The 26,039-nt window shown below is 38.6% G+C and overlaps 3 protein-coding genes across 4 annotated transcripts; 2 read left to right on the forward strand and 1 right to left on the reverse strand.

Moving 5' to 3' along the window:
* Positions 1-363: 363 nt before the first annotated feature.
* slc38a7 (solute carrier family 38 member 7) lies at positions 364-13,378 on the forward strand. Of its 2 annotated transcripts, none has more exons than XM_034678723.1 (12): positions 364-469; positions 3,024-3,468; positions 4,779-4,832; positions 6,013-6,157; positions 6,690-6,834; positions 6,926-7,024; positions 7,188-7,245; positions 7,350-7,464; positions 7,632-7,779; positions 10,130-10,329; positions 10,418-10,469; positions 11,312-13,378. In XM_034678723.1, the coding sequence occupies exons 2-12, from the start codon at positions 3,214-3,216 to the stop codon at positions 11,412-11,414; spliced, it is 1,374 nt and encodes a 457-aa protein (XP_034534614.1). In that variant the 5' UTR covers positions 364-469; positions 3,024-3,213; the 3' UTR covers positions 11,415-13,378. The 2 variants fall into 2 exon arrangements, with proteins under 2 accessions (XP_034534614.1, XP_034534621.1); XM_034678730.1 differs by lacking the exon at positions 364-469 and adding an exon at positions 545-566.
* A 287-nt stretch (positions 13,379-13,665) lies between these two features.
* On the reverse strand, positions 13,666-17,923 carry si:ch211-122f10.4 (lysosomal protective protein). The gene is made up of 11 exons (XM_034678710.1): positions 17,618-17,923; positions 17,222-17,333; positions 16,998-17,135; positions 16,761-16,919; positions 16,485-16,576; positions 16,065-16,149; positions 15,820-15,972; positions 15,593-15,738; positions 14,579-14,741; positions 14,396-14,485; positions 13,666-14,305 (listed from the first exon to the last, which is right to left on the reverse strand). The coding sequence occupies exons 1-11, from the start codon at positions 17,785-17,787 to the stop codon at positions 14,222-14,224; spliced, it is 1,392 nt and encodes a 463-aa protein (XP_034534601.1). The 5' UTR covers positions 17,788-17,923; the 3' UTR covers positions 13,666-14,221.
* Positions 17,924-20,563: 2,640 nt separating this feature from the next.
* Positions 20,564-26,039, forward strand: LOC117810339 (transcription factor E2F5-like). Its single transcript, XM_034680121.1, has 10 exons — positions 20,564-20,800; positions 21,229-21,388; positions 23,322-23,431; positions 23,549-23,704; positions 24,010-24,053; positions 24,621-24,685; positions 24,782-25,088; positions 25,529-25,576; positions 25,661-25,705; positions 25,816-26,039. The coding sequence occupies exons 2-10, from the start codon at positions 21,230-21,232 to the stop codon at positions 25,929-25,931; spliced, it is 1,050 nt and encodes a 349-aa protein (XP_034536012.1). The 5' UTR covers positions 20,564-20,800; position 21,229; the 3' UTR covers positions 25,932-26,039.

Here is a 26,039-nt window from a genome sequence, read left to right on the forward strand (position 1 = left end):
GTCATTAACTGTCTCAAGAAATATATTTCTAAATAATTTTATACCTTTAGAGTTCTTTTAAGGGAATTTTATGTCTTTTGAAGTATGTTTTGTTTCTTTATCTTGACTTGTGTGATTTTATGAACTGCCTGTTTATTTTTGCCGCCCATGTGAATTACTTGGTTTTTGATAAGTGCTCTATAAATAAAATTATTATTATTCTTACTCGAAATTAGCAAACTTTTATTTTCAAAATAAACTATTATCTTATTACATTTAGTTCTACATGGGGCCTGTTCCTTCAGACCACTCAGACTGTTGAAACAGTGGTTGAACAACTAAAAACTACAATTCCCACCCCAACCATACAGGAAGCGAGTCCAGAACTCTGGTCACGTGACAAAGTGTCACATGCTCTCCAGCTTTGTACGCGCTGCCCAAACACAGCTCAGTCATTACCTGCTGTGGAGGAGCCTGAGAGATACTGGAGGTACTGTTTCTAATTACCAGCACTTTGTCAACTGCTCATACTTTACCTTAGCTTCACAACAGTGGATATAAAAGACGTAGAGGTGTTTATATATGAGGTTTGTTCTGGGGAACATTAGAGTAGTTGTATTTTGTAATCAGCTAGGTGTACCGTTTCTAGCTAGCTATTGTAGGACACAATAACAAAAGGCTGTTTACGTTGACAGATGTTATTGTTATGTAAATGAAAGGAGAGCAATTATAAAATACAATTTAAAGGTGAAGTGTTTCAATAGAACATGTTTGTATACAGCTGAAGGTTTGTCTGTGGAATAAGCTAGCAGTGAGTTGAAATGAGGTAGGATCAGCATCAGCAGCACTTTGCCCTGATCACGTTTGCTTTACTTCTTGTACACTTAACGTCGGTATTAAGCTTGTTAGGGATTTAACAAGAGCTCCTATTCATGTAATATTGTAGATTAATGTTTGTACTCGAGGTCATTGTGTTATTTCAGGGCAAGTATGTCAAGTATCTGTTCTGTGTGTCTGCCAGGTTTAAGGATGCATGTTTCTACTACCAGTCCTTATCACAGAGATAAAAATGTACAGTGGGGCAAAAAAGTATTTAGTCAGCCACTGATTTTGCAAGTTCTCCCACTTAGAAAGATGACAGAGGTCTGTAATTTTTATCAGAGGTACACTTCAACTATGAGAGACAAAACGAGAAAAAAAAATCCAGGAAATCACATTGTAGGATTTTTATCATTTATTTGTAAATTATGGTGGAAAATAAGTATTTGGTCACCCACAAACAAGCAAGATTTCTGGCTCTCACAGACCTGTAACTTCTTCTTCAAGAAGCTCTTCTGTCCTCCACTCGTTACCTGTATTAATGGCACCGGTTTGAACTGGTTATCTGTATAAAAGAACTGTACACAGCCTCAAACAGTCAGACTCCAAACTCAACCATGGCCAAGACCAAAGAGCTGTCGAAGGACACCAGGAAGAAAATTGTGGACCTTGCACCAGGCTGGGAAGAGTGAATCTACAATAGGCAAGCAGGCTGGTGTGAATAAATCAACTGTGGGAGCAATTGTAAGAAAATGGAAGACATACAAGACCATTGATAATCTCCCTTGATGCCCCACGCAAGATCTCATCCCGTGGGGTCAAAATGATCATGAGAACGGTGAGCAAATATCCCAGAACTACACGGAGGGACCTGATGAATGACCTGCAGAGAGCTGGGACCAAAGTAACAAAGGCTACCATCAGTAACACACTACGCCGAGAGGGACTCAAATCCTGCAGCGCCAGGCATGTCCCCCTGCTTAAGCCAGTACATGTCCAGGCCCGTCTGAAGTTTGCCAGAGAGCATATGGATGATCCAGAAGAGGATTGGGAGAATATCATGTGGTCAGATGAAACCAAAATAGAACTTTTTGGTAAAAACTCAACTCGTCGTGTTTGGAGGAAGAAGAATGCTGAGTTGCATCCCAAGAACACCATACCTACTGTGAAGCATGGGGGTGGAAACATCATGCTTTGGGGCTGTTTTTCTGCAAAGGGGACAGGACGACTGATCCGTGTTAAGGGAAGAATGAACGGGGCTATGTATCGTGAGATTTTAAGCCAAAACCTCCTTCCATCAGTGAGAGCATTGAAGATGGAACGTGGCCTAGTCTTCCAGCATGACAATGATCCCAAACACACCGCTTGGGCAACGAAAAAGTGGCTCCGTAAAAAGCATTTCAAGGTCCTGGAGTGGCCTAGCCAGTCTCCAGATCTCAACCCCATAGAACATTTGTGGAGGGAGTTGAAAGTCCGTGTTGCCCAGTGACAGCCCCAAAACATCACTGCTCTAGAGGAGCTCTGCATGGAGGAATGGGCCAAAATACCAGCTACAGTGTGTGCAAACCTGGTGAAGACTTACAGGAAACGTTTGACCTCTGTCATTGCCAACAAAGGTTATGTTACAAAGTATTGAGTTGAACATTTGTTACTGACCAAATACTTATTTTCCACCATAATTTACAAATAAATTCTTTAAAAATCCTACAATGTGATTTCCTGGATTTTTTTTCTCATTTTGTCTCTCATAGTTGAAGTGTACCTGTGTAAAATTACAGACCTCTCTCATCTTTCTAAGTGGGAGAACTTGCAAAATCAGTGGCTGACTAAATACTTTTTTGCCTCACTGTATGTTCAAATCAGCTTTAAATTAGTCTGGGTCTGTCTTGGTGAAAGATGTCCTCACTAATCTACAATGACAGTGTTCTGCAACAGGTCACCTCATGCGAGTATGCAACTAAGCACCTCCTTTTGTGTTTGTCAGAGGAGATAAGACAGAAACAAAAAGGAAGTGGCTAATCAAATCTTTTGTCTAAGTAACAACTGGCACTTTAAAAGTCCACAGAGAGACTGTGACACACTCACAGTGAGCCTTGAGGAGGAAAAACATTTGTTAAGACAGAAAGAATACTCGTGTTTGTTTACACTTCAAGTTTATTTTATTACTTCAATTGTATCTGTATTTATAAGTGCATTAATATCTTAATTAAAACTTTTCGTTACAGCTGACTGTGGGGCTCCATCATTACTGACTGCTGAGAAACATCTGCTTCCTCCTGGTGACTGTGGATCTTAAGACATTGGACACACGGTCTTGAATGCGGCTGACTTCCTCATTGGATACAGCGAGTTGGACCTACATTTTCTGGTGTGTGTGTGTGAGGCTAAGCAGGCCGAGCTTCAGCCTGTGGACTCATGGCGATTAACGCTGACGTGGAGGACTGGGCCGGTGTCGGGAGTCATGACTCTGGAGAACGGGCATGGCTCCTGCAGAGTCCCAGCGTGGATTCTATCCAGCACCCTGAGATGGACACGAGAAGGAACGGCGGGGTGTCGTCTTTGGGAGCAGTGTTTATCGTGGTGAACGCAGCCCTTGGAGCTGGTCTGTTAAATTTTCCCGCAGCCTTCAACATGGCAGGAGGTGTAACCGCAGGAGTGATGCTACAAATGGTGAGGACATCCCAGTGAGGCCTAGAACACTGCATGCCACATGTACAAGCTCAGTCTTGTTAGGGGGCATTTTGAAATATACACCCAGAATGTTAAATACAAAATGTGATTAACTGTTCACTCTATGATTTAACTTCATAAAGAAATTGAGTTAGCTTAGTTAATTAGCTTGCTTTTGATCACAAGGTCATTTTGTTTTGGAGAAGAGGAAGCCTCTCAGATAAATCTGCTTCCCTCAAACCTTGTGAATAATGGACTGAAGCACCCTCTCTACACTGGGCTTCTAATTTTACAGACTCCCTTATTTTTGCACATGTAGTTCTGTCTGTACAGTGATGCAGATTAGAAATATATTTCACAGTAAACTTTGGGACTTGGAGCTTTCCAAAACAGTGACAAATCAGACATTTCTAGATACGACAGGGAAGATTTAAAACTGCTTCTTACAATCTTACAATCCAATCACCAAATGTAAAATGTAACAGAGAGAAGAAAGTATTGTAAAGATTTTAAAGAAACTCCTGTTTCATTGCCCCAGTATTGAGTTATCCCAGTTGGAGCCCACTGATAGTTAATGTTATAGCTGAAACTAAAAAAACATTAGACCTCTAATGTGACATTTCAAAGGTTCTTAAAGTGATACCACACACAAACATGTTCAGCAAAAAAAGAATTTACAGTATTATTATATTTGGTCAACTGATTGTAGTTCTCAGCTTTCATGCTATGCTACATCTGCTGAATACAATGCAAGAGTATTATGAACTTTTGAGTTGGAGTATGACCTGCACCCAAACGATGAAACCACTTCACAACCTATCCCTATGTCAAAGAAGAATTTCCACCACCATCTGGGGCAGACAATAAAGCTCTATCTATCTATCTATCTATCTATCTATCTATCTATCTATCTATCTATCTATCTATCTATCTATCTATCTATCTATCTATCTATCTATCTATCTATCTATCTATCTATCTATCTATCTATCTATCTATCTAAACATTTTTTTCTGCAACACATTATCTCTACAATAAGATCTCATTTTAGGACATATCAAAAACATATACTTTAATTCAGCTATACAGACTTCCAGATATATGTTAATCTGCTTAAATCTCAATCAAAATCTCAGACTGAACCCGCCTCTAACATTCCGTACATGTTACTGAAATCTTACTATAAACTTGCAAACTGCTCACAGTTTGAATTCTTATTCTGTTTTCTCGTGCCCATCCCAGCACAGTCTATAGACAATATAATCAGGAACTGTAATATGTAATATGATGCTTCTTTTTCTTGTTTTCAGTTCATGCTGGTCTTCATAATCAGTGGACTGGTGATCCTCGGCTACTGCTGCCAGGTTTGTGTCACATTCTCTCCTTCTTCGAGTCTGGATTTCCATCCCTGTCCTTTTTTGTCTGCTTATTACTTTTTTTATCCTGCAGTCACATTTCCTTTGGAATCAGCATGTTCTGCCCTCAGTAGTGGTGTCATAACTGGACCATCCTTGTGTAAGAGCTCTGGTTGTAAAACACAGCACAATGCAGAAAGCTCAGACTTTCACTTCCTGGTGGTTCAAACTTACTTCTTTAAAAAAAATAAGAAAAAAGTGAATTAATCTCAGTCTAAGACAGTTTAACACATTTATTTGGATGGATGATATTTGTTCAAAACCCACATCCTCTGTTTCTTATTGCTGTAAACTATAAAAGTCAACCATAGATTGAACTTTGTCTTGAGGCATGTGATGCTATGAGAATGACTGACCTCAGGAGTATAAGTGACTAAACTTAACAGCCTACAGAATAACTTTTCTTATCAATGCTTCAGGAAAGATCATGTCTGTCAGGTGCAGCAGGTGTTTAAACTGTTAGCATGTTGTTCATGGCAATAATAATGATCATTCATAACTTCAGAAATAGCAGAATAAAATCTGAGTCGTCATTAAAATGTCAGGTGTTCTCTGTCACATCTTTTTTTAGCTGTTGCTTAAAACTCCCACTCTAGTGTTAAAAAATAAGAGCTTTACACTTTTGAAACCACATGAGCCATGTAAGCAGACTTGGTTGACTTTTTGAATAGTCAGCATAAAATCTGCTGGATGAAGCCACTGTGGGTGCATGATGACTGGATTGGACGCTCATGATCAACGCTCTGATTCTGCTTTTGAGATCCAGTGTCAGAAATTTGTGTGACCCTGAATCTGATGATACATTCTTCTTTTTGCATTTATGGGGATTGTTCCCTTGGTTCCATATTTAATCCTTGTGTATGACTCAGTGCTGTATGATGTCAACAGCAGCCTAAAACACGTCTCAGCAAGTACATCGTCACACCCCATCTTTAGCTTGAATCAAAACTTTGGTGTGTGAGATTACAAACATTGCTAAAAGTGGTCCGAAAATGTTGACAGTGACTCTGACGTGTTGGATGTATTTAATGAAGCCTTCACCCTCACAATAAACTCATTCTACATAAAACTCTACTGACAAACATAAAGACACGTGTCCATTTATTAACCATCTGCCTGTCTTCTTCAGGTCAGTAATGAACGGACCTATCAGGAGGTTGTCCGAGCCTCTTGTGGTAAAGTCACAGGAGTCCTATGTGAAGTGGCAATTGCTATCTACACCTTTGGGACTTGCATCGCTTTCTTTATCGTCATTGGAGACCAGCTAGATCGCTGTAAGTGTACCTGCAATAACAGAAAACAACGGAAGCTCAGTTTCCTCTTCAGTGATGAGTTGGTTCATATTTTCTTTAATGGTTAGCCTGACATAGTTGTCATATCTTATTGCACTGTCACTTACATTTACATGGACTTTGTCATTTTTGTCCTGTATCTGAGTGATCTGTGCATTGATCAGAGAGGGATGTAATGCAATACCAGAAATACTTGTGGAGTTGATAGACTATGCCATCATTGATGAGGCCAAAAGGCATCACAGATGTCTCCAGTCAGCCTTTTTCCTCCTGTAAGCGTGTCCCTCATGTGATCAACTGTCCTGTTTCTCAGTACTGAGAGTCGGACTGTACTGAAATGTAAACTCTGACCTGTTAATGGAAAATGAGTCTCTTTGACCCTCCACCTCTTTGTTTTCATAAAGAATGTATGGAGAGGCTGTGACTTCAATTATCTGACTCGTTAAGCGCCTCACATGTGTACATCAGTGTCTGTCTTTTATCTCTCTTATCTCTCTCTTTTTCTCTCTTGCAGTGATCGCAGCTGCGGGGCACGGTGAGGGCGAAGAAGTCAAAACCCTCTGGTACACTGACCGCAAATTTACCATAGTTGTTACTGCAGTCCTGGTTATTTTACCACTCTCCATTCCCAAAGAGATTGGCTTTCAGAAGTATGCCAGGTACACAGTCCACTCGCTTGGCTTATATTCTCACTTAAGGATATAAAAGAAGTGATGTTCACTCCTGAGTTGTTGTTGCTCTTCCTTGCAGTACACTGAGTGTGATGGGAACCTGGTACGTGACCGTCGTGGTCATTATAAAGTACCTCTGGCCGGATAGAGAGATCACTCCGGGGTACATTCCCACCAGGTGAGCACCACACATCTGGCATGACACTTCCCCCCCTCACTTTATGAAGCTAACAGCTTTTTGCTAATCATTTTAGCCTTATTTTCTACTCATTCAGGCAGCTACATCTGCATCCTTGTCATCATGCTTTGCTTGAGCTGCTAAATTGTTGTGTTCGTTTCAGTGCTTCTTCCTGGACTGCAGTTTTCAATGCAATGCCCACCATATGCTTTGGTTTCCAGGTATCTCTTCTATTGGTTTCATTAAGTTATCACGTCCCTTTCTTTTTGAACAAAATGTATCATTAAAGAACATTTTCGTGTCATCTCGCTCTCTCTCTATGCAGTGCCATGTCAGCTGTGTGCCGGTGTTCGACAGCATGAAGAAAAAAGAGCTCAAACCTTGGGGGCTGGTGGTCACTCTGAGCATGATAATCTGTCTCTTCGTTTACACAGGAACAGGTAGGATTGATGTGTGCTCTCATAATACTCGTGAATACATTTAGAACACTGCAAAGAGGTTTTATATTACTTTTCAACAAGTGTTCAAGTGCCAGTTTAAATTACGCAGACAGTAAAATAAGCGTACTCTGTGTCTCTGTTGCTCATCCTGTTTTGTGTTTGATCAGGTGTCTGTGGCTTCCTGACATTTGGCTCTAATGTCAGTCAGGATGTGTTGATGTCGTACCCCTCTGATGATATTGCTGTGGCCATTGCCAGAGCTTTTATTGTCATCTGTGTCATCACCTCCTACCCCATTTTACACTTTTGTGGCAGGTAAGAGTCCCAACCTTCAGGTCTTCCTGTTCTGAGTCACAGCTATTACGGCTTTATTACAACTTTTTTAACTATTGGACTTTAAAATTGCACAGGCCTACCATGAATGATCTATGCCAGTGCTTTTCAACTTCTTTTGATCCAAGGCACATTTCTTACATTAAAAACATCCTGAGTCACACCACCATCAAAAGTGTTACAAAATGACACATTTAGTCTCTCAATTTATGAATCTATTTATCTGAGAGAGGGACTTTGGCTCTTCAACTGCATCAGAGCGAAGCATCTCATTTACAATAGCTTTTGCAGGTAGTATTAATGTCTCTGCCACAGTGTGTGGCTTTTTTGATTTGGCTATGAGTTCAGCTGCTTAGTAGGTAGTTTTGAGAGCTCTCGCAGACACCGTTGTAGTTTTTCTCATAAAAGTTATCGTTTTCACCACCCATATTACGCTCTTCATCTGGGTTAGAATTTTGTCCAGGGCCCAGTTTGGAGTTTTAATTTTTCCTTTTTGAATATTTATCCATCGCTGTTGTATGCCTATGTCTTGTGACATACACCTCACGCACGCATCATTAATTCTATTAGTGCGCTTTAAGATAAGATAAGATAAGATACTCCTTTATTCGTCCCACGACGGGGAAATTCATGGAGATACAGCAGCAAACAAGAAGGTGTACAGTACAAGAATTTCAACAAGAATATACATAGAAAAGAAATGTCCATCAGAAACAACAGCTTGGCCATAATTCTCCTGTCAGCCACCACCTCCACAGGGTCCAGGACTGAGCTGGCCTTCTTCACCAGTGTGTTCAGTCTTGCTCTCCTGTATCCTGTCCGCCCACAGCAGGTGAAATCCTTCCAATGTGGCATTCATGTCCGGTGTTAGCTCTGTTAGCATGATGCTACTCTGCCAGTATTCCCTCTGGGGCTGGGTTAGCTCGTCCACCTTATCTTATTGCCACCCAGTGAGTGAGTAGCACAGGTCAGTACATGGACGAGTATTTAATTACTCCACTAGTCACTACACTGCAAGCACAGACGCACTACATAACAAATTATTTGCAGTATATGAATAATATTTTTAATTAAATAAAATTGAATAATGTCCCACGGCACACCTGAGGATCTGTCACGGCACACTAGTGTTCCATGGCACAGTGGTTGAAAATCACTGATCTATGCAACTTTCTGGGTCCAGTTTTCTTTTCCTGTCACATGCATCCTCTCAGACACATCATACAAAGACTTGTTACTTTCAATTTTGACGCGGATGACACTCGGTTGCATTTAATCAGTGACTCTGCATACAATCACCACAACACTATCAACCGGTTCAAACGCCTTCAAGACATCCACGACTGGATACCACATAATACCTGAAACTTGATACTGATAACAGAGAATTGAACCACAGGTTAAGATAGAGCAAATTCAGTCAGTGAGGTTTTGATTTTGAAAAAATGACACCAAGAATGATGAATAAAAGATTTGGACAGAGATTAAAGACCGTTCCAAACCTCAGTTCATGCAAACACATTAAATCAGAAGTTCCGTCTCACTTCTGTCTTGTCAGAAGCCTTTTAAGGATAAGACCATTTCTCTCCCCAAGAAATGTGAAGTGTTATTCATGCCTTCATAACCTCCTGATAATACTGTCATTTCCTGCTCTCTCGCCTCCAGCTCATCCAGAACTCTCCGCAGCCAGGATTTCAGCTTAAACTAAGAAATGAAATCACATCACTCTGATCCTGGCTGCTCTGTGCTGGATGTCTGTGGCTTTAGAAGTTGTTTTGAGAATGGTGTTACTTTGCAGGCTCAGAGAGGCAGGGCGCCAAGTTATTTATCAGATTTACTTTTAGCCTGAATACCTTCCTGTACACGAATATCTTTAGATCGGTCCCGACTTGTTGTTTCAATATCTAAATTATTAAAAAAAGGTGAAGGAGATTTTGCAATCAGGGCTTTAAGAATGGGGAAACCCTGACTGAGAATATCAACGCTGCAAACTTCTTTATAATCCCTTTTTAAAACCTAATTTTTTTAAATCTGCAGGTCATTCTTTTTGTGTTCATGTTTTTTTTTATACTTTGCATGCTATTATGTCTGTTTTTTATAGCTTTTATCACAAAAACACATTGTATTCTGTTCTGGAATGTATTACATACTTGAAAACAGTCTATTATTTATTACTCTATTCAAAGAGCAGCCTTTGTGATAGCCAATAACCATACACATGCAGATTTTGTAGTTTTGTATTAAGAAGAAATAGAGGCCCCTTGTTGTTACATATTTTAAATTACAGTCGATGCTCACTCACTGCTCTGTGTTGTTATCATGTGACCTTCAGGGCGGTCATTGAAGGACTCTGGCTGCGCTTCCAAGGCGAGCAGGTGGAGGTGTGTGTACGACGTGAGCGGAGGAGGAGGATCCTGCAGACGCTGGTGTGGTTTGTCGTCACCCTCGTCCTCGCACTCTTCATCCCTGATATCGGCCGGGTGATCTCGTTGATTGGAGGATTAGCAGCCTGCTTTATCTTTGTCTTCCCAGGTGATTCTCTCTGCTCTGTTCGTGCACAGCTTCAGATTTCTGTCACATCTTTATCACAGTGTAACATCTGTCGCTTTAACTCTTACAGGTTTGTGTTTGATGCAAGCCAAGCTGGCAGAGACTGACAACCGATCTGCAAGGTGAGATGGAGATTATTCTCTGATGTCTTTACTTTCTTGTACTTATAAAATTATTAGCGATAAGTAACAGTTAAAAAAAGAACCCAAGCATATAAATCCAGTTTGTCGATTTAGAACAATAACTGACCGACTTACTTTAGAGAGACTTGATCCAGGTTCAGTATTGCCTGGACTGTAACAGTCTTTTTTTAGCTGCCTGCACAACAAATCCCTTGATTGTCTCCAAACTGTACAGAACTCGGCTGCCAGGGTTTTAACCAGAACTAAAAATTTGACCACATCTCTCCAGTTTCAGCTTCCTTGCACTGGCTCTCTGTATGTTTTAGAATTGATTTTGAGATTTTACTGATTACTTTTAAAGCTCTACATGGTCTTGCTCCGAGCTATATAGCAGACCTTTTTTCTGTGCATTCCTAATACTAAAATGAAAACTAAAGGGGACAGGGCGTTCGCAGTGAGGGGTCCGACCCTCTGGAACCATCTGCCCGAGGAGATCAGGTCTGCTGAGTCAGTGAGCTCTTTTAAATCCCTTCTTAAAACATACTTTTATCGCAGAGCCTTCCCTTATCTGAATTTTATTTGACTTTATTTTATTTTAACTGTCTTAAGAAATATATTTTAGAAGAATTTTATTCCTTTAGAGTTCTTGTAGGGGGATTTTATGTCATTTAAAATATGTTTTATTTCTTTATCTTGACTTGCTGCCCATGTAAAGCACTTTGTAACCTGGTTTTTGAAAAGTGCTCTACAAATAAAATTATTATTATTATTTAAAAATTGTAGAATCCAGATTAAAGTAGACTTATTTCCTTGATCATGATTATTTGGTCTCTCTGTTATAGCTGGCATGGATTGGTGGGCTTCGGCATTGTCATGGTTACACTTGGAGCTTTCATCTTTGGCCTCACCACGACCAACTCCATCTATCAAGACGTCATCAGCTAAAAGGAACATCTAAAGCGGAGCCAGTATAGTCCTAAATCTTGAAGACAGAGGAGGGAGCGTTCAGTCCTCTGCTGCTATTCTGAACTGATGGAGAAGGTGGAGAAGAATCTCATGACACTTTAAAAAAAAAATCAGGTCCTCTGCATCATAACACCACCCTGCTCCATAAGTCCTTACTCTGTCAGGTTGTTGGAAAATACCCACAATGCCAAGTGACTTCAGACACTTTGCCTTTTATGTTATGTACAGTTTGGCTGCATGTTTTAATGTTTTTATGACGGCTTGAACGTGCAGTAAAAACAGTTTTAGTTTAGACGTGAGGCACAGATTTCCTCTGTCTGTCTCTGGACCTTGTACAGGCAGCACATTCCTATTGTACTTATAGAGCTGAGGACTTTGTACAGGTGCAATCGAATTGATTTTAATCATGAACTTGTCCCAATTTCTGTATTTTAAATGCATGTTTACAACACTTTTAGTTTGAAACGACATGCTCCCAGTTCCATCCAACTGAGTGGTGGAAACGCACACGACTAGTTACAGCATCATTACTGATGGATGTGTAAAATGCAGGACTGGGTAAACGTAGTAGGTGCCTCCCAGTAGAGGTTTTTTAATCATTTGGGCAAAGCAAACTCGTATTTCTTTTTAAATTACATTTTGGAGCTTCTGTTTTTTTCTTGGTTTCTTGTAAGTTTTCTTATTTTAAAGTCAGAGGTGCTGTGATGATTTGACAGTTGGCTTTGAGGTTGAATCATTTTCAGTAGAACGAATTTAGTCTCAGTTGGGCCTGCATGCCTTTTTGATAGATGAGTTATGTTAGGAATGTATGGAGCAGTTGACATAGAGGTTGAAAACTACAGCAGCATGCCTCCCCAAACACTAAGCGCTGCAGTGCAGTGTGTCCAACATTAGAAGCACCACAATGCAAAATATCTCATGAGGGCCAACAATGGGGGTTGGAAAATTATACTTGATGAATGTACAAGAGAAATCAATACAAGCTGCACAAAATGGTTTTCATATTATCTACAGAAAACTGTCAGCTTCAGTCAGGCAGCAGACAGCTTGAGTTGGTGTCAAGTGTTTGTTTTTGTACTTGAATCATTGAATTGTTTATAGTTTCAGGAAGTTAGAATTTATTTTTTTTGCCTAAAACCAAACTGTGAGCTTTCTTTTGCTTTTTTAAACCCCATGATACAAGACTGTAACTTTAACTGAAGATATTTGAAGCAATTATTGATCATTGAGTTGAATTGAAAGTTAAACATATTAAATTACTTTTTTTAAATAAAGTGTAAAAGCAGCAAAATCCAATTTCAAATGAGAAAAATCGACAAAGACAAAAATCGCAAAGACATGGATCAAGAGTATACTGAGTATTCACTCCTTCGTTTTACTTTTTTTTTTTAACTATAAAGGATAATTATCTCAGAGTGTTTGGATCTGGATCAAAATCTTAGCAGTCTTTTGTTTTTACTGTTTATGTGGGTTTTATGAAATCCAAAAATATGAGGGACAGCAACTGTAAAAGGGATCTTCATCCCCCCTAAAAGCAATAATGTTGTATTGACTCTAATTGTAAAAAGGAAAGGAACTACAAGCCAAAACAGGAGTGCTGTCTGAACAGAGAGAAATGTTTTAATCTCTTCCACATTTGTTTTTGTTGCTGAAATAAAACTTTTCTTTAATGGTTTGGGTTTAAGCAATATTTGACAAGGTTGTAATATTTTTTAAATATAGTTTTGATGTTGATGAAAACGGTGGATTTCTTATTGTTAATCAGATTTACTGTTTTAAGCCAAATGAGTCCACTTTTTCCTCCAGTGCATCTTTAATCCAAAGATCATGTGTCCCTGTTGTCTCAGAGAGTTAACATGGAAACCTTAAGATCATGTAAAGTTCAATGGCAGTGCTTTAAATAAAACTTCCTGTGATATTTCAATAAAAGAACTACAACCAAGGCATGTGAATAAATCTGATGATTTGTTTGAAACTGGAAGTTCAAACATTTAATAAAAACTCTTGTGTAAGTTAAGTCGTAGTTTGTATTTGGACAATTTCAGAACATTAACCCTGCCTTATTTAGAGGTCTGGGTCAACAAATACCACAACAACGATACATCAGTCACAGAAAACAGCTTTAGTTGATCATGTAGATTAAAGTCAGGGTGTCTGGATAAGGAGATCTGTCTTCATGGATTATACACAGCACAAATACATATGAAATAAACACATGAAGTCAAAGGGCTGAGTTTTCAGAGAGATTTTTCACTTTCTCACTTTTATTTTCAGAGTAAAAGACACACTTAAAAAGTTCACCACTTCAATCTCACACAAGCAAACAAGGCAACTGAGGTACTTCAAGCTAATCAGAACTTAACAGATGCCCCCCTTCCTACAAAACAGATCCCCAAAAGATTATGAAGTGAAGCTGCCTAAAGACCCGACATTAAATTATTATTTTATCCACATTGTGTTGCATCCAGTTGTTTGCAGATCCTTAAAATGAGGGACTGATCACAATGAGGGAGTTCATTCATTCACTACTAGCCCAGGATTATTGTAAACACCCACAAAACCAGAAGTTGGCACTTTATTTGACCTAAAATCTACTGTGAATCAGTACAAAGCCCACACCACCCTTTATATTTAACAACTGCAGTGATTTTATGAATGATACAACCGGCAAGAATGAGTGCTAACCGTCCCTTTCCCCTTCAAAATAATCTTCCCTGAGAAAAAAAAAGTACAATTTAACAAGTGATGAGTGCAGGTATACGTCATACAGCAGCTACTTTTAAGGCTCAGTAGGGACCGTTTGTTATGAAAGACTGGAACATGTGGAAAGCCGGACCTGGAGCCCACTGAGGAACCATGTGACCTGCTCCCTGAAACACACACAACAACAACCAAACATCAATTCAAAATCATTATCAAAACAGGCCTCTAAAGCAGAGACTAAACATGGTAGTAGTTACCTTGATTGTCAGGAAAGTAATGTTTCCAAACTGTTGGTAGAAACCAGCAATCTGGTCATCATCAATCCAGGTCTGGTATTTGGTGGTTGCCTGATAGCATAAGTAAGTTGTATTAAGAAGTCTGGTAGCAGTTTGGAGGTTTAAAAAACAAATACACATTTTTATCAATGTCAAAGTTCTTACCTTGAACCCAAGGTCTTCAACAAACCACTGGTCTCCCAGGAAGTTGCAGGCCATGTCAGTGTCTCCATTGTAGACGAGCGCCTGCACGCCCAGAGAGAGCAGCTTCAGGTACACACCCTTCACTGTCGGGTACAGGTTGGTGTACTGCGATCCAACATCATCACTGCAATGAAGAACAGAGTAGATTAGGATCATTCAATACATGACTAGCACATCTTAACTATGTCCTCACAGACATACAAAGATAGTGACAGGATCATTTCAATCAATGGCCCTTCAATAAATAACAGAGTAAACAGTCATGTGGCTAAAACTACTTCTTCCAGTGGCAAAAAACAGGAGTTATGAAGACAATGATAAGGAATGAAAAATATGACAAGGAGACAAGATATGGTTCATTTCTATTTTATCTTTGGCTTGCTCTTGATTTTATTTTTGCAATCTCTTCCATTTACACCTTTAAAATTGAATCTTCCCATGTTCTGTTGTATGTCTTTAGTTGCCAAAAAAATATATTGAAGAGCTAAATTGCTGAAAAACTATCAAGAATGTTTTGCCTAATATACATGTTACATTCTGCTGTAGAATAAATGCTGACCGTAAAGTGATTGCTCTTCCTCAATAAAGAAAGAATTGAAAAACAAAAAGAGATCTTGAATTGTTGAGTAGCTGAAAACCTTTGTCAGGCAAAAATTGGAATACACCCTCAAAACTCCAGAAACTGGTCATCTTAGTCCCCCAAAGTTGAGTGTTGTTAAAGAAGAGGTAATGCAACACAATGGTGAACCTGCTCCTGTCACAACTTTTTTTTAAATGGGTTTCTGGGATAAAATTTAGACTGAGCAAATGTTTTTCACAACATTTCAACATCTGATATGTTGTCTTTGCATTTTTTTTTTAAATCAAATATAATTTAAATAATAACCCTAACCCAAATTCTGTTTTAATAAACATTTAACCCAGTGTCCTAATTGTTCCTTGGGATCTGGGGTTGTAGTTTTTGTTGTAATACACCTGCAGATGTCCCACGGTGGCAGAGTATCTGGAATGTGTAAAGCTTTCCTCACATCGCCTCTCCTCAGCCAGTTCATCTGTGCTGTGCTGTTGATGCACGGAGGGACTTCACCCAGAGACACAGTGAACGTTCCTGGTTCTGAAAGCTTTATCAAAGACTTTTTAGTTTAGTTGACACACAGGCACATGATAGAGCAGCACTTTTTCACAGCAGGGAACACACTCACCTTATGGGTGTGTGGCTGTTTCCTGAAGTTCTTAAACAGGTGACTCATTGCCCTCTCGTAGCCTCTGTGGGTTGTTCTGCCACCCTCACAATCCAAGTACAGAGCGTACTCATTGAGGCCGCTCTCATACACAATACCAAAGGCCACATTCACCTAAAGGGGGATGGGGACAAAGTTAAATCTGAACAAGTCACCTGGAAACATCAGCTGAATGCTCAGCTGTCAAAGAGATAATACAGACATACCATTGTCTTGCAGGTCTCTGAACTGGAGTTGTAGAAGTTACAGCCTTCCTTGTCACAGCAGTTTTGGTTCAGCTGACGCCACAAACTGCAGATAAAACATATCTTTGAGTTATCAGTGATTTAAGTAAGTGAGTAATTTGCACATTTTTGGCTTGCTGTTAATACTTTAAATATCTGTATATTCAAAACAGTGGCATGAGGATTAAGACTGAAATGTGATGTTTTTCTTCAGTGCAGAAAGATACTCTGAAGTAAAAACTTAAACATTCTGCTCCTCCACACAGGTGAATGTAGAAACTGCGCTCTTTCTTCAGACTTAAAATGGTTATTTTATCTACATATTCAATTCTTTTATTTCTAAAACACACAATAAAATGCTTTTTCTATCAAAATCCCTCAAAACAAACAAGAGATACTTACTCTTCACCAAACAGCCCATGGTAGTAACCAAAGTAAATCAAAGTTTGGTCATTGAGGGCAAAGCTGCTGAGACCATTTCCCACTGCAAAGCCCTAAAAACAAAAGACATTAAATGTTTATGTTAGTATTTAATGTAAAAACTAGAAAAATACATCACTGAATTTCACAAAGTCCCTCAGGGGCTAAAGCATCATGAGTTAAGAATATGTATGCTGGTGGTTGCAAAGACACAGACGAGCAGAAACACCTCAGGCTTGAGATAAGTTGGCATCTCACCTTGAAGTTGATTTTGGCAGCTCCAGTAGCCACGCGCAGGCTGAGGGTTGGTGCATAAACCCCACCATAACTTTCCCCGAAGATGAAGAACTCATTTTGAGTGAGATTTGGGAACTTGACAAAGAAACTCTGCAGTGCTTTGTAGTTATCATCAGCAACCTAAGTGGAGAAAATGTGAGATGTAAAGAATGCATTAAGCTTTTTTCATTACTTTTCACTGTCAGTCACCGAACTCACCTGGTCATCATCTGTGGCGTAGTTTTTGTCATCAGAGTAGGAATAGCCCACTCCTGCAGGTGACTCTAGATACAGCAAGTTGGCAATCTTGTTCCAGCTGAATTTGTTCTCATACAGAGTGGCCCCATTATCATTCACCTGGAAGTGAAACCAAACAATTCCTATCATGGCCACTTTTAAAATCAGCGCAAAGGAGAAGTCATTGAAGAAGCCAGCATACGCACATGAAACGGTCCATTCTCTGACAAAAATCCATCCAGTGAGCTGCAGCCTGGACCTCCATTCAGCCACAGCACCAGAGGGTCTTTGACTGGGTCCCTCTGAGAAGTCACAAACCTGTAGGAGATCAGGAGGACTAGGGTTAATCAGTGCACTACTGAAAGGTCACATGTAGACTACTTCTCTAAACCTCTGGCACACCACTTCAACATGGAACTGGTTAGTCAAATGTGTTTGGCACCCTGCTTTGTGACAAGGTATTTTAAATCAGCTGACAAATGAATCACGTGGCAATGAGCTCAGAAACAGCTCACGTTGAGCAAACATTTACTATATGCCAGACTTTTGCCTCACTGGGGAAGTCTACATCTAGGGAAAGCTGATCGGATACACTTTCTTACCAGTAATGTAGGAACTTTCCCGGCCGAGCCTGCAGGTACCCCGACCATTGTCTATAGTTGGGTTTAAACGTCATCCCAGGCAGGTGAGTAACTTCATCAGGAGCGTACTGAGCGCGTGAGCCGAGCTGAAACAAGGCCAGGACGCACAGCAGCAAACCACCTGCGAACATCACTGAAACCGAATCACTGCAAACAGAAAATGAATCCAACTCTGAAAGATGAAGCTTATTGTAGCAGCAACTTCCCTCAACTGCAGCTCCACTTCAACAAGGAAACCCAGTCCGTCATATGACTGCTGTACCTGGCCACGTGACCCGCGCCTGACTCAACGCGGAAGTTATATGACTGTCAAAATCATGAACAATAGTTATCCATCTGAAGAATTACTCTGTGCACGCTTTAAATTTGAAGACATGTTATTCCCCCATTGTGAAAATGACGAACCACGTTTTCTCCTCATGCCAAATTGTGAAAACCTTCTGGACTAATATCCATGAATGGTTAAAAATTCAATTTCTTTTTCAATAAATGGCATAACCTTCGGTTTGATATTAAAAAATGAAAGTGATGAAATCTGCTGTAACATAATCCTGTGCCTTTCAAAATTCTTCATTCATAAAGACAGGACTATGAAATCTCCCCCAAGATTTGTTGTTTTTCTAAATGAATTCCAAATTATCCTAAAATCCTTGAAAATAATAAAAGGACCAAAATAACTTAAAATATACGATTCCCTAAAACAATTCCCCACTGAACTGTAAAATTATTCCCTCTCCTTACTCAACTTATTTTATTATTTATTTTCTATGTATGCATAATTTTCCCATTTGCCTTAAATGAACAACTCAAGCTGTGTTGTTTCTGTCCTTAATTATTGTTTATGTATGATGCTCCTTCTGAATGTACCTAGTTTGTTATGTACATCTATAATAAAGTTTTTAAAAAAGTGTAAATAGATGTAGCTAAATGTATTCTACAAAACAAGAACAGTTGACAGAAAACATTGCTTCTCCCTTTTCTTATATTTCTTATGTGTTTTTTTTCATGAGAATAAGTTGGCTAATTTCTTTATCCAAATTTGTTTTTTGTTGGACTTCATAAAGTTTGATCCCCAATTCTGAAACACAATTTGATAATATGCTGTACATTTAAGACTAGTTCCATGCTGTATACATTTGATGATTCTGCCTTTATCATTTCAATAAAATGGGCAAGTACATCTCTGAAAAATTAAATGTTTGAGTTGGTTTTCATTTCCATTTGTGAAAGAATCTACAGGTTAGTTAGTAAAGTAATTTATGGTGAATTATTTGCCTATAATCCTGCATCCAACATTTCTTGCTGCTATTCATGGTAATCACAATGACTGTTTATTCTAGCAAGTAAGTCATGGTTGTGGTACAGTGAAGCAGCCTGACAAAATTCCGCACGTGCTTTTCTTGCTGAGAAATTGTTGACATGTAGAATGTAAAAATTAGTACATATATGAGTTTTATTGTTGGGAAAAGGCTTGTACCTTATGGACTACCTTATGGACATATTCATAAAAAACAAAAGTAGTGGTACAAAGACATCCTCTGATGTTTGATTTCGATATGACAAATAAAATCAGGGGTAAAGGGTCATTTTAGAATGTAGTCAGGTATTTATTCAATGGATATAATTAATATTGAAAAATACACTTTCATCGCATATACACTACCGGTCAAAAGTTTGAACACACCTTCTCATTCAATGGTTTTTATTTATTTTAATTATTTTCGACATTGTAGATTAATACTGAAGACATCAAATCTATGAAATAATCTGGTTTTGTCATAATATGGATTACAACAGTAGTCAAATAGGGCTATCCATTGTGTACTAACCCTACCTCTGAACAACACAACTGATGGTCTCAAACACATTAAGAAGGCAAGTCATTCTACAAATGAACTCTTGACAAGGCTCATGTTAATTAGAAACCATTCCAGGAGACCACTTCATGAAGCAGACTGAGAGAATACCAAGAGTGTGCAAAGCTGTCATGAAAGAAAAAGGGTTCTACTTTACAGAATCTAAAATCTAAAATATATTCTGGTTTGTTTAACACTTTTTTGTTAATTAAATAATTGCATATATGTTCTTTCATAGTTTTGATGTATTTGGTATTAATCTACAGTGTTTCCAATAATCAAAATAAAATAAAAACCCTTTAATGAGAAGGTGTTTCCAAACTTTTGACTGGTAGTGTACAAAAGCAAATATTTGAAAGTACTAAAATAAATACTAAAAAAAATACACATACATTTTTTTTTAAAATAGCATATGTATCTGTTTCAAGTTTCTTTTTAAAAATGTTTGAAGTAGTGTTGATTGAAAATTTAACTGTGAGCAGAGCTTGCTCTCCAACTCTGGAACTCACTCCCACCAGACACCCGAAACTCTTACTCACTGCCCCTGTTCAAATCCAAACTTAAAACTCATCTGTTTCAAACTGCATTCCCAGTCTAATTTCACTGCCTCATTTTAACTTGGTGTAACTGCTTGTTTTTATCTATTCTATCACATTGTTTTTCCTTACTTACTTTTGTGCATTGCCTTTACACTGCTTGGCAGTACCTGCACCCAAATTGACTTGAAGCACTTTGTTACTCTTACTGATCTTGTTTCCTCTTGTCTAGATCTTTGCTTGTGTTGTTCTTGTTCTCGTATGTACGTCGCTTTGGATAAAAGCGTCTGCTAAATGACATTGTAACATTGTAACATTTATTATGTTTTATTCTGCCTGTAAAGTGACCTTGAGTGTTTTTAAAGGCGCTTCTAAATAAGATGTATTATATTATTGTTATTATTATTGTTATTGTTATTATTATTATTATTATTATTATTATTATTATTATTATTAATAATAATAATAATAATAATAATAATAAATGTTCGGACTTTTATTGTGAAGGCAGGAACACACGGCTACCGGAAACAACACAACAGTGTGCGCCCAGCAGGGGGGGTCTAAATATCTTCAAGATTCGAATATATGGTCGTAAACATTTGCTTCTGTTTGGGGGTTTGCGCTTGATAAATATAACCTGTCCGCGTCAGTGTTACTTCAGTGAAATTGACATTGTTCGTCGTCTTCAGGCGTGTTAGCTTCAGGCTCTAACCCGAAAACAAGTCAGTGCTGCGGGGACAACGATTCAGGTAACAACACTTTCTATCGGGACACTGGTTACAAGCAAGCCACATTATGCATGCATTGCTGCAACTTTGATTAAAAAAAGAGAAATTTGCAACAAAGTAAAAACTTTGTTTTAAAGTTAGTTATGCACAAGTGAAAAGCTGGCTTCTTCAAATGTTTGCATTTCCGGTTTAACTTTTCACAGTAGTTCTCACAAAGAGAGAGAGAGAGAGAGAGAACGACGAAAACAAACAAAATTGAGTCACTTCTTCCTAAAAGTTGTTTTTATAATGTGCATTTCGCCATGTATGCACACAGATTTGTAACATATTGCTCGCACGGGAATTTCTGACCTGCCTTTGTTGTATGGTGAAATGTTTCCGGTTGTTTGCAGCTGATTCAAATAGCCCGGGTTACTGAGGTTCAAAAGTCCCCCTTTCATATCCTGCAGAATGGATCCTGGAAGTATCCCACTCAGTCCAGATGAGGAGACCGTCTTTCCAGAGCAGACTATAGGAACCCAGAGGAGTCTGAAGAGCCTTCGGCTGTTCACTACGAGGTTTGTCAAGACGATACAAGAAGCTGAGGGCGCTGAGCTGGACCTCAGAGAAGTAAGTGAGCTCAGACCAGTCAGTTAGAAATTACTACACAACGACCCCAACACTGAAAATGTTATTAAATGAGTAATACAATGCACTGAAGATTTCTTTATGAGGATTGCATTTATGGTTTGGACTACGATTGTACACACCTGCAAAATGTCAACTCAACTCAACTCAACTTTATTTATAAAGCACCTTTCATACATAAAAACATGCAGCCCAAAGTGCTTCACAGAATAACAGAGAGACAGAAAACAATAGTAATGGTAAAATTATAAAAGGCATGATTATAGATAAAATACTTACAAATAAAATAAAATTAAATACAGTAAAATTAATCAAACAAGTAATAGTGGTAAGGAAAGTTAAAAATAAGGTAGAATCAGAATCAGAAAGAACTTTAATCACAATGTATCTCAAGAATATAAAGAATTTGACTCCGGTATTTTTGTGTACTCCCTGTACAAACATGAATAGACAGACACTAAAAATCAAGTACTAATAAAAATATATATAAAATATATATATATATATAAGTACAAAAGGCATGAGTGGAATAAAAGAAACAATAGACAAACATAACTTGCAATAGTGCAAAGATGAAGGTGGCTCTGTCCATGAGGTAGCTAGTTTATGACAGTGTTAAGTGTTCATCAGTGTGACGGCCTGGGGAAAGAAACTGTTCCTGTATCTGGATGTTTTTGCGTACAGAGCTCTGTAACACCGACCGGAGGGAAGGAGTTTGAAAAGTGTCCAGGGTGTGAGCGGTCTGCAGAGATGTTACTGGCCCGCTTCCTGGTCCTGGACTGGTACAAGTCCTGGATGGAGTCTAGGAAGAAGGCACAGCAGAGGCTGTGCTTCCTCAGACAGCTCAGGAAGTTCAACCTGCCCTGAGAACTGCTCATCATCTTTTACACCTCCATCATCCAGTCTAGCGTTAACAAGATCAGGTGAATACAATAAATAAATAATTAAATAAGATAAACATATGTTAAAGCAATGATTCAAATAATTATGGTTAAAATAATAATACAAATAATAATAATATTAATGCAGTCCAGGGCTAAAAATAAATGATTCCAAATGAAAAGCTAGATTAAAAAAGTAAGTCTTAAGTTTACTTTTAAAAACACCCAGAGAGATCGCCGTCTTAATGTCCAGAGGCAGAGAGTTCCATAGCTTAGGGGCATAAAATCAGAAAGCTTTCTTATTTATGTATAACAATAAAGTATCATAAAATAACATAGAATAGGGCGCTGGTGGCCTAGCAGTCTAAGCGCCCCACGTATAGAGGCCACAGTCCTCGTCGCAGAGGTCGCTGGCTCAACTCCCGGCCGGTCGACCATTTACTGCATGTCTTCCCCCTCTCTCTACTCCCCACACTTCCTGTCTCTCTTCAGCTGTCCTGTCAATAAAGGTGAAAAAGCTCCCCACACTTCCTGTCTCTCTTCAGCTGTCCTGTCAATAAAGGTGAAAAAGCTCCCCACACTTCCTGTCTCTCTTCAGCTGTCCTGTCAATAAAGGTGAAAAAGCCACAAAAATAAAATTAAAAATAAATAAATAAATAAATACATAACATAGAATCATTTGGTCACACCTACAGACAACTTAAAAAAAAGTAACTTCAGTATGCTATTTCTCCAAAATGTCAGTACATGCTGTGTGCTCTGGAAAATAGAGTGTACACTGATTTTTGTTTGAGAATTTAAACATCAGCGACTATCAATGAGTGCATTTATTCTGCTTGGGAACATTCATTTTCTTAAACTTGTAAGTGCATCTTCATCTCTTAAAAGGCGACCAAGCAGTGAGGGTTGCTCCTCTGATTTCCAAAGCAGAGTTTGGACTCTTGATACCCACTTTGAGTGTTCAGTGCAGTTGCCAGCTTGTACCCTGAGACATTTAAAGTATAAATAGATTTTTTTTCTTTTGAATATCTCAGGTTTTCAGTCTACTGGACATGAGGAAGAAAAGGCGGATCTATGACATAACCAACGTGCTGGAGGGTGTAGGTCTTCTTGAGAAAACATCCAAAAGCCGAGTGAAGTGGAAGTAAGTTTCTAACCCAGCCTTATGTGCTTGCGTTTGGATGTGCATGAGGGTTAAGAGTGTGTGTGGTGAACTGGAAAACACGTTTACACCATTGTGCATGTGCTTTTTTGAAATTAGGGGGACAATTCCACCAGAAAACTCACAGGAGTTAAATATCAAACTGATGGAGCTGAGGTCTGAGCTGGAAGACTTGGAGCTGAAGGAACACACACTGGACCAGCAGAAGTTCTGGGTCGAACAGAGCATCAGGAACACAACAGAAGACTGCAGCCAATATCCTTTTTAAGAAGTCAAGGCAAAAAGTGCAGGATTGTGTGTTCGTGGGAAATGTTCAACTCTTTCTGCTCAAACAACAAAATTAAACATTCTTAAATTATTATGTGAGACACCATTTGTAGACTCCATATTTAATTTGATTTCTTTCTGTTTCCGGTTAATCTATTTTTTAAATTTCTATCACAAAGTATGTAATCAGTTTGCAAAGCAACTGTTGAGACGACTATCATGCTGTCTATTCTGATACTCTGCTCTGGAGGTCTCTCTTTATAGTTTTCAATGGAACCTTAACGCAAATCCACTCTAACCTACATCAATCATGATGATGTCTGCGACTGCTTCAGTGGTAAGTTAAGTTTTTTCTTGTCTTTTCTGAGGTTGCTCTTGTGTTAGATCATCATTTTGAAACAGATACAATTCAAAGTTTAGGGGAAGCAATATGCAAGTGAAATTAACATCATAAATCTGTTTTGGATGTTTCTTCAGCACATATCTTCCTTCTTGCTAAATTTGTGTTGCAAACTCACTGATCATAAATGTTAAAGTAATAATTATTCTAAAAATGAAAATATAAATGGACACTATTATATAAAATACCAGGGAGAAAAATGGCTGCACATAAAGTTCACACGAGGAATATGAATCTATCATGTATTATTGGTTTCCCTTGTTATCTTTCCACCAGCCTGAAATGATTCAGTATTGCTGATGTGTTAAAATTCTAACATTAGACCAGGAGTGATGTAAACTGTTTACAAATAGAAAGTAGATTGTAGTTTATAATTAACAAACACTGTAGCAGCTGATATTGCTGCTGTTTTTTAAGAACCTTTAAAGTTTAATTTTCAATCTATGACTTAATCAATTATTTGACACCTGATGAAGGTTTATTTTTACTCTCTTTCCTCTGTAGGTCAGACTCTTCTGGCAGTAGAAGCACCGCAAGGCACCCAGCTAGATGTTCCCATTCCAAAAGCTGTAAGTATCATGCCTCTGAAACATACTGTAGTTTCTTCATGTTGCAGTCTTCACTTTAAATGAGATGACTAAGTGAATGTCTACATTATCCTCCAGGTCCTTAACAGCCCAGCAAAGTACCAGATCCATCTGAAAAGCATCAATGGCCCGATCGATGTTGTGATTCTTAACAAAAGCTCAGTGAGCTGTGTTCCTCTCGTGCTGCCAGTCCCGCCGCCTGAGGATGTTTTACAGAAAGCCAAATCGTTGATGTCACATGAGACAGAAAGCGATAGATTACCTTGTCAGGCTTCTGGTAATGCACAACATAACGCCAAACCCAGATGGCCAGCCAAGGAAGATTTTCGATATCTTCTGTTGTCGTCACTCCTGAATAATGAACCTCAAAGAAGTGAATCTGATAGTGAGTATCTTAGTTTAATACTATTTCTGAAGTGTGTTTATTTAAATGTGTTTATTGAAAAAAAGCAGCAAAAGAACGGGTGTAGCAATGACGTCTTTGACCTGAGAACATAACTGCAAATTTTACAGGATAAAACCAGACATGAGTGTGTATGAGTTAATTAATCAATAAAGTAGATGGAGTGTTACATTTTAAAGTTAATTTTTTCACACTAATTATTACATGAGACCAATTTATGACCAGCATCTAGGTTGGTTAAACAGCTTATTATCATGGCTAGTGGTCCTAATCTGAACCTAGGAAGAGATAGTTCAGGCTCTGGTCCCTCTTTATTGAAGGTTGAAACTTTATTTCAGTTTTAAATCAAAGGGATCGCTGGTTCAGATGTGTATTTTCTTCTGTCACTCAATAATTGTATTCTTTCATACGTTTTTTTCCAGTGCAATTTTTATCAAAAGAGCTGGGAAACCTACTCCAAACAAACAAACGTAGGGCCCTGTTTATTAACGTTTTTTAAACTCTCTGTTTATTTGACTGATCAAGTGTCTGATAAAATATATCTCTTTCTTTAGAAAAAAATAGAACAAATATTTTTACGGAGCGATTGAACTCTGAAGGTAAGCACACATTATCTCCTGACTTTATACGTGTATTAATTTATATCTGTCATCATGCACTGGTGATGTGGTACACTTTCATTAATGCTGTATTTAACCCTGCCCCTCAGGTTTTGCTCCTCCCCTCCGGCTGTCTCCACCTCCATCTGAACTTGACTATAACTTCCAAATGGACGAGAGTGACGGCCTCTCTGATCTTTTTGACGTCCCAATGCTCAACGTGTGAACATGAACTCCAGGACTTATAAAGTAAATATTCTTACCCAGGAAATGTACATAGTCTGTTTTTAAATAGTTATTTGATTATATGAAATAAAAAGCAAATGATTTTGAA

Source organism: Notolabrus celidotus, chromosome 3, assembly GCF_009762535.1.
Source record: "Notolabrus celidotus isolate fNotCel1 chromosome 3, fNotCel1.pri, whole genome shotgun sequence".
Lineage (NCBI taxonomy): Eukaryota > Metazoa > Chordata > Actinopteri > Labriformes > Labridae > Notolabrus > Notolabrus celidotus.

What these genes read in the sequence shown, in the direction of transcription:
- slc38a7 (XM_034678723.1), top strand. Translation starts at nt 3,214, where the DNA reads ATGGCGATTAACGCTGACGTGGAGGACTGGGCCGGTGTCGGGAGTCAT. An exon ending in CCGGGGTACATTCCCACCAG is followed by an intron (nt 7,025 to 7,187) that starts GTGAGCACCACA and finishes TGTTCGTTTCAG; the next exon opens with TGCTTCTTCCTGGACTGCAG. An exon ending in CTTTATCTTTGTCTTCCCAG is followed by an intron (nt 10,330 to 10,417) that starts GTGATTCTCTCT and finishes TAACTCTTACAG; the next exon opens with GTTTGTGTTTGATGCAAGCC.
- si:ch211-122f10.4 (XM_034678710.1), bottom strand. Translation starts at nt 17,787, where the DNA reads ATGTTCGCAGGTGGTTTGCTGCTGTGCGTCCTGGCCTTGTTTCAGCTC. An exon ending in CAGAGACCTGCAAGACAATG is followed by an intron (nt 15,973 to 16,064) that starts GTATGTCTGTAT and finishes ATCCCCCTTTAG; the next exon opens with GTGAATGTGGCCTTTGGTAT. An exon ending in CCACCGTGGGACATCTGCAG is followed by an intron (nt 14,742 to 15,592) that starts GTGTATTACAAC and finishes TCTTCATTGCAG; the next exon opens with TGATGATGTTGGATCGCAGT.
- LOC117810339 (XM_034680121.1), top strand. Translation starts at nt 21,230, where the DNA reads ATGGATCCTGGAAGTATCCCACTCAGTCCAGATGAGGAGACCGTCTTT. An exon ending in TGTCTGCGACTGCTTCAGTG is followed by an intron (nt 24,054 to 24,620) that starts GTAAGTTAAGTT and finishes TTTCCTCTGTAG; the next exon opens with GTCAGACTCTTCTGGCAGTA. An exon ending in GGAGCGATTGAACTCTGAAG is followed by an intron (nt 25,706 to 25,815) that starts GTAAGCACACAT and finishes CCTGCCCCTCAG; the next exon opens with GTTTTGCTCCTCCCCTCCGG.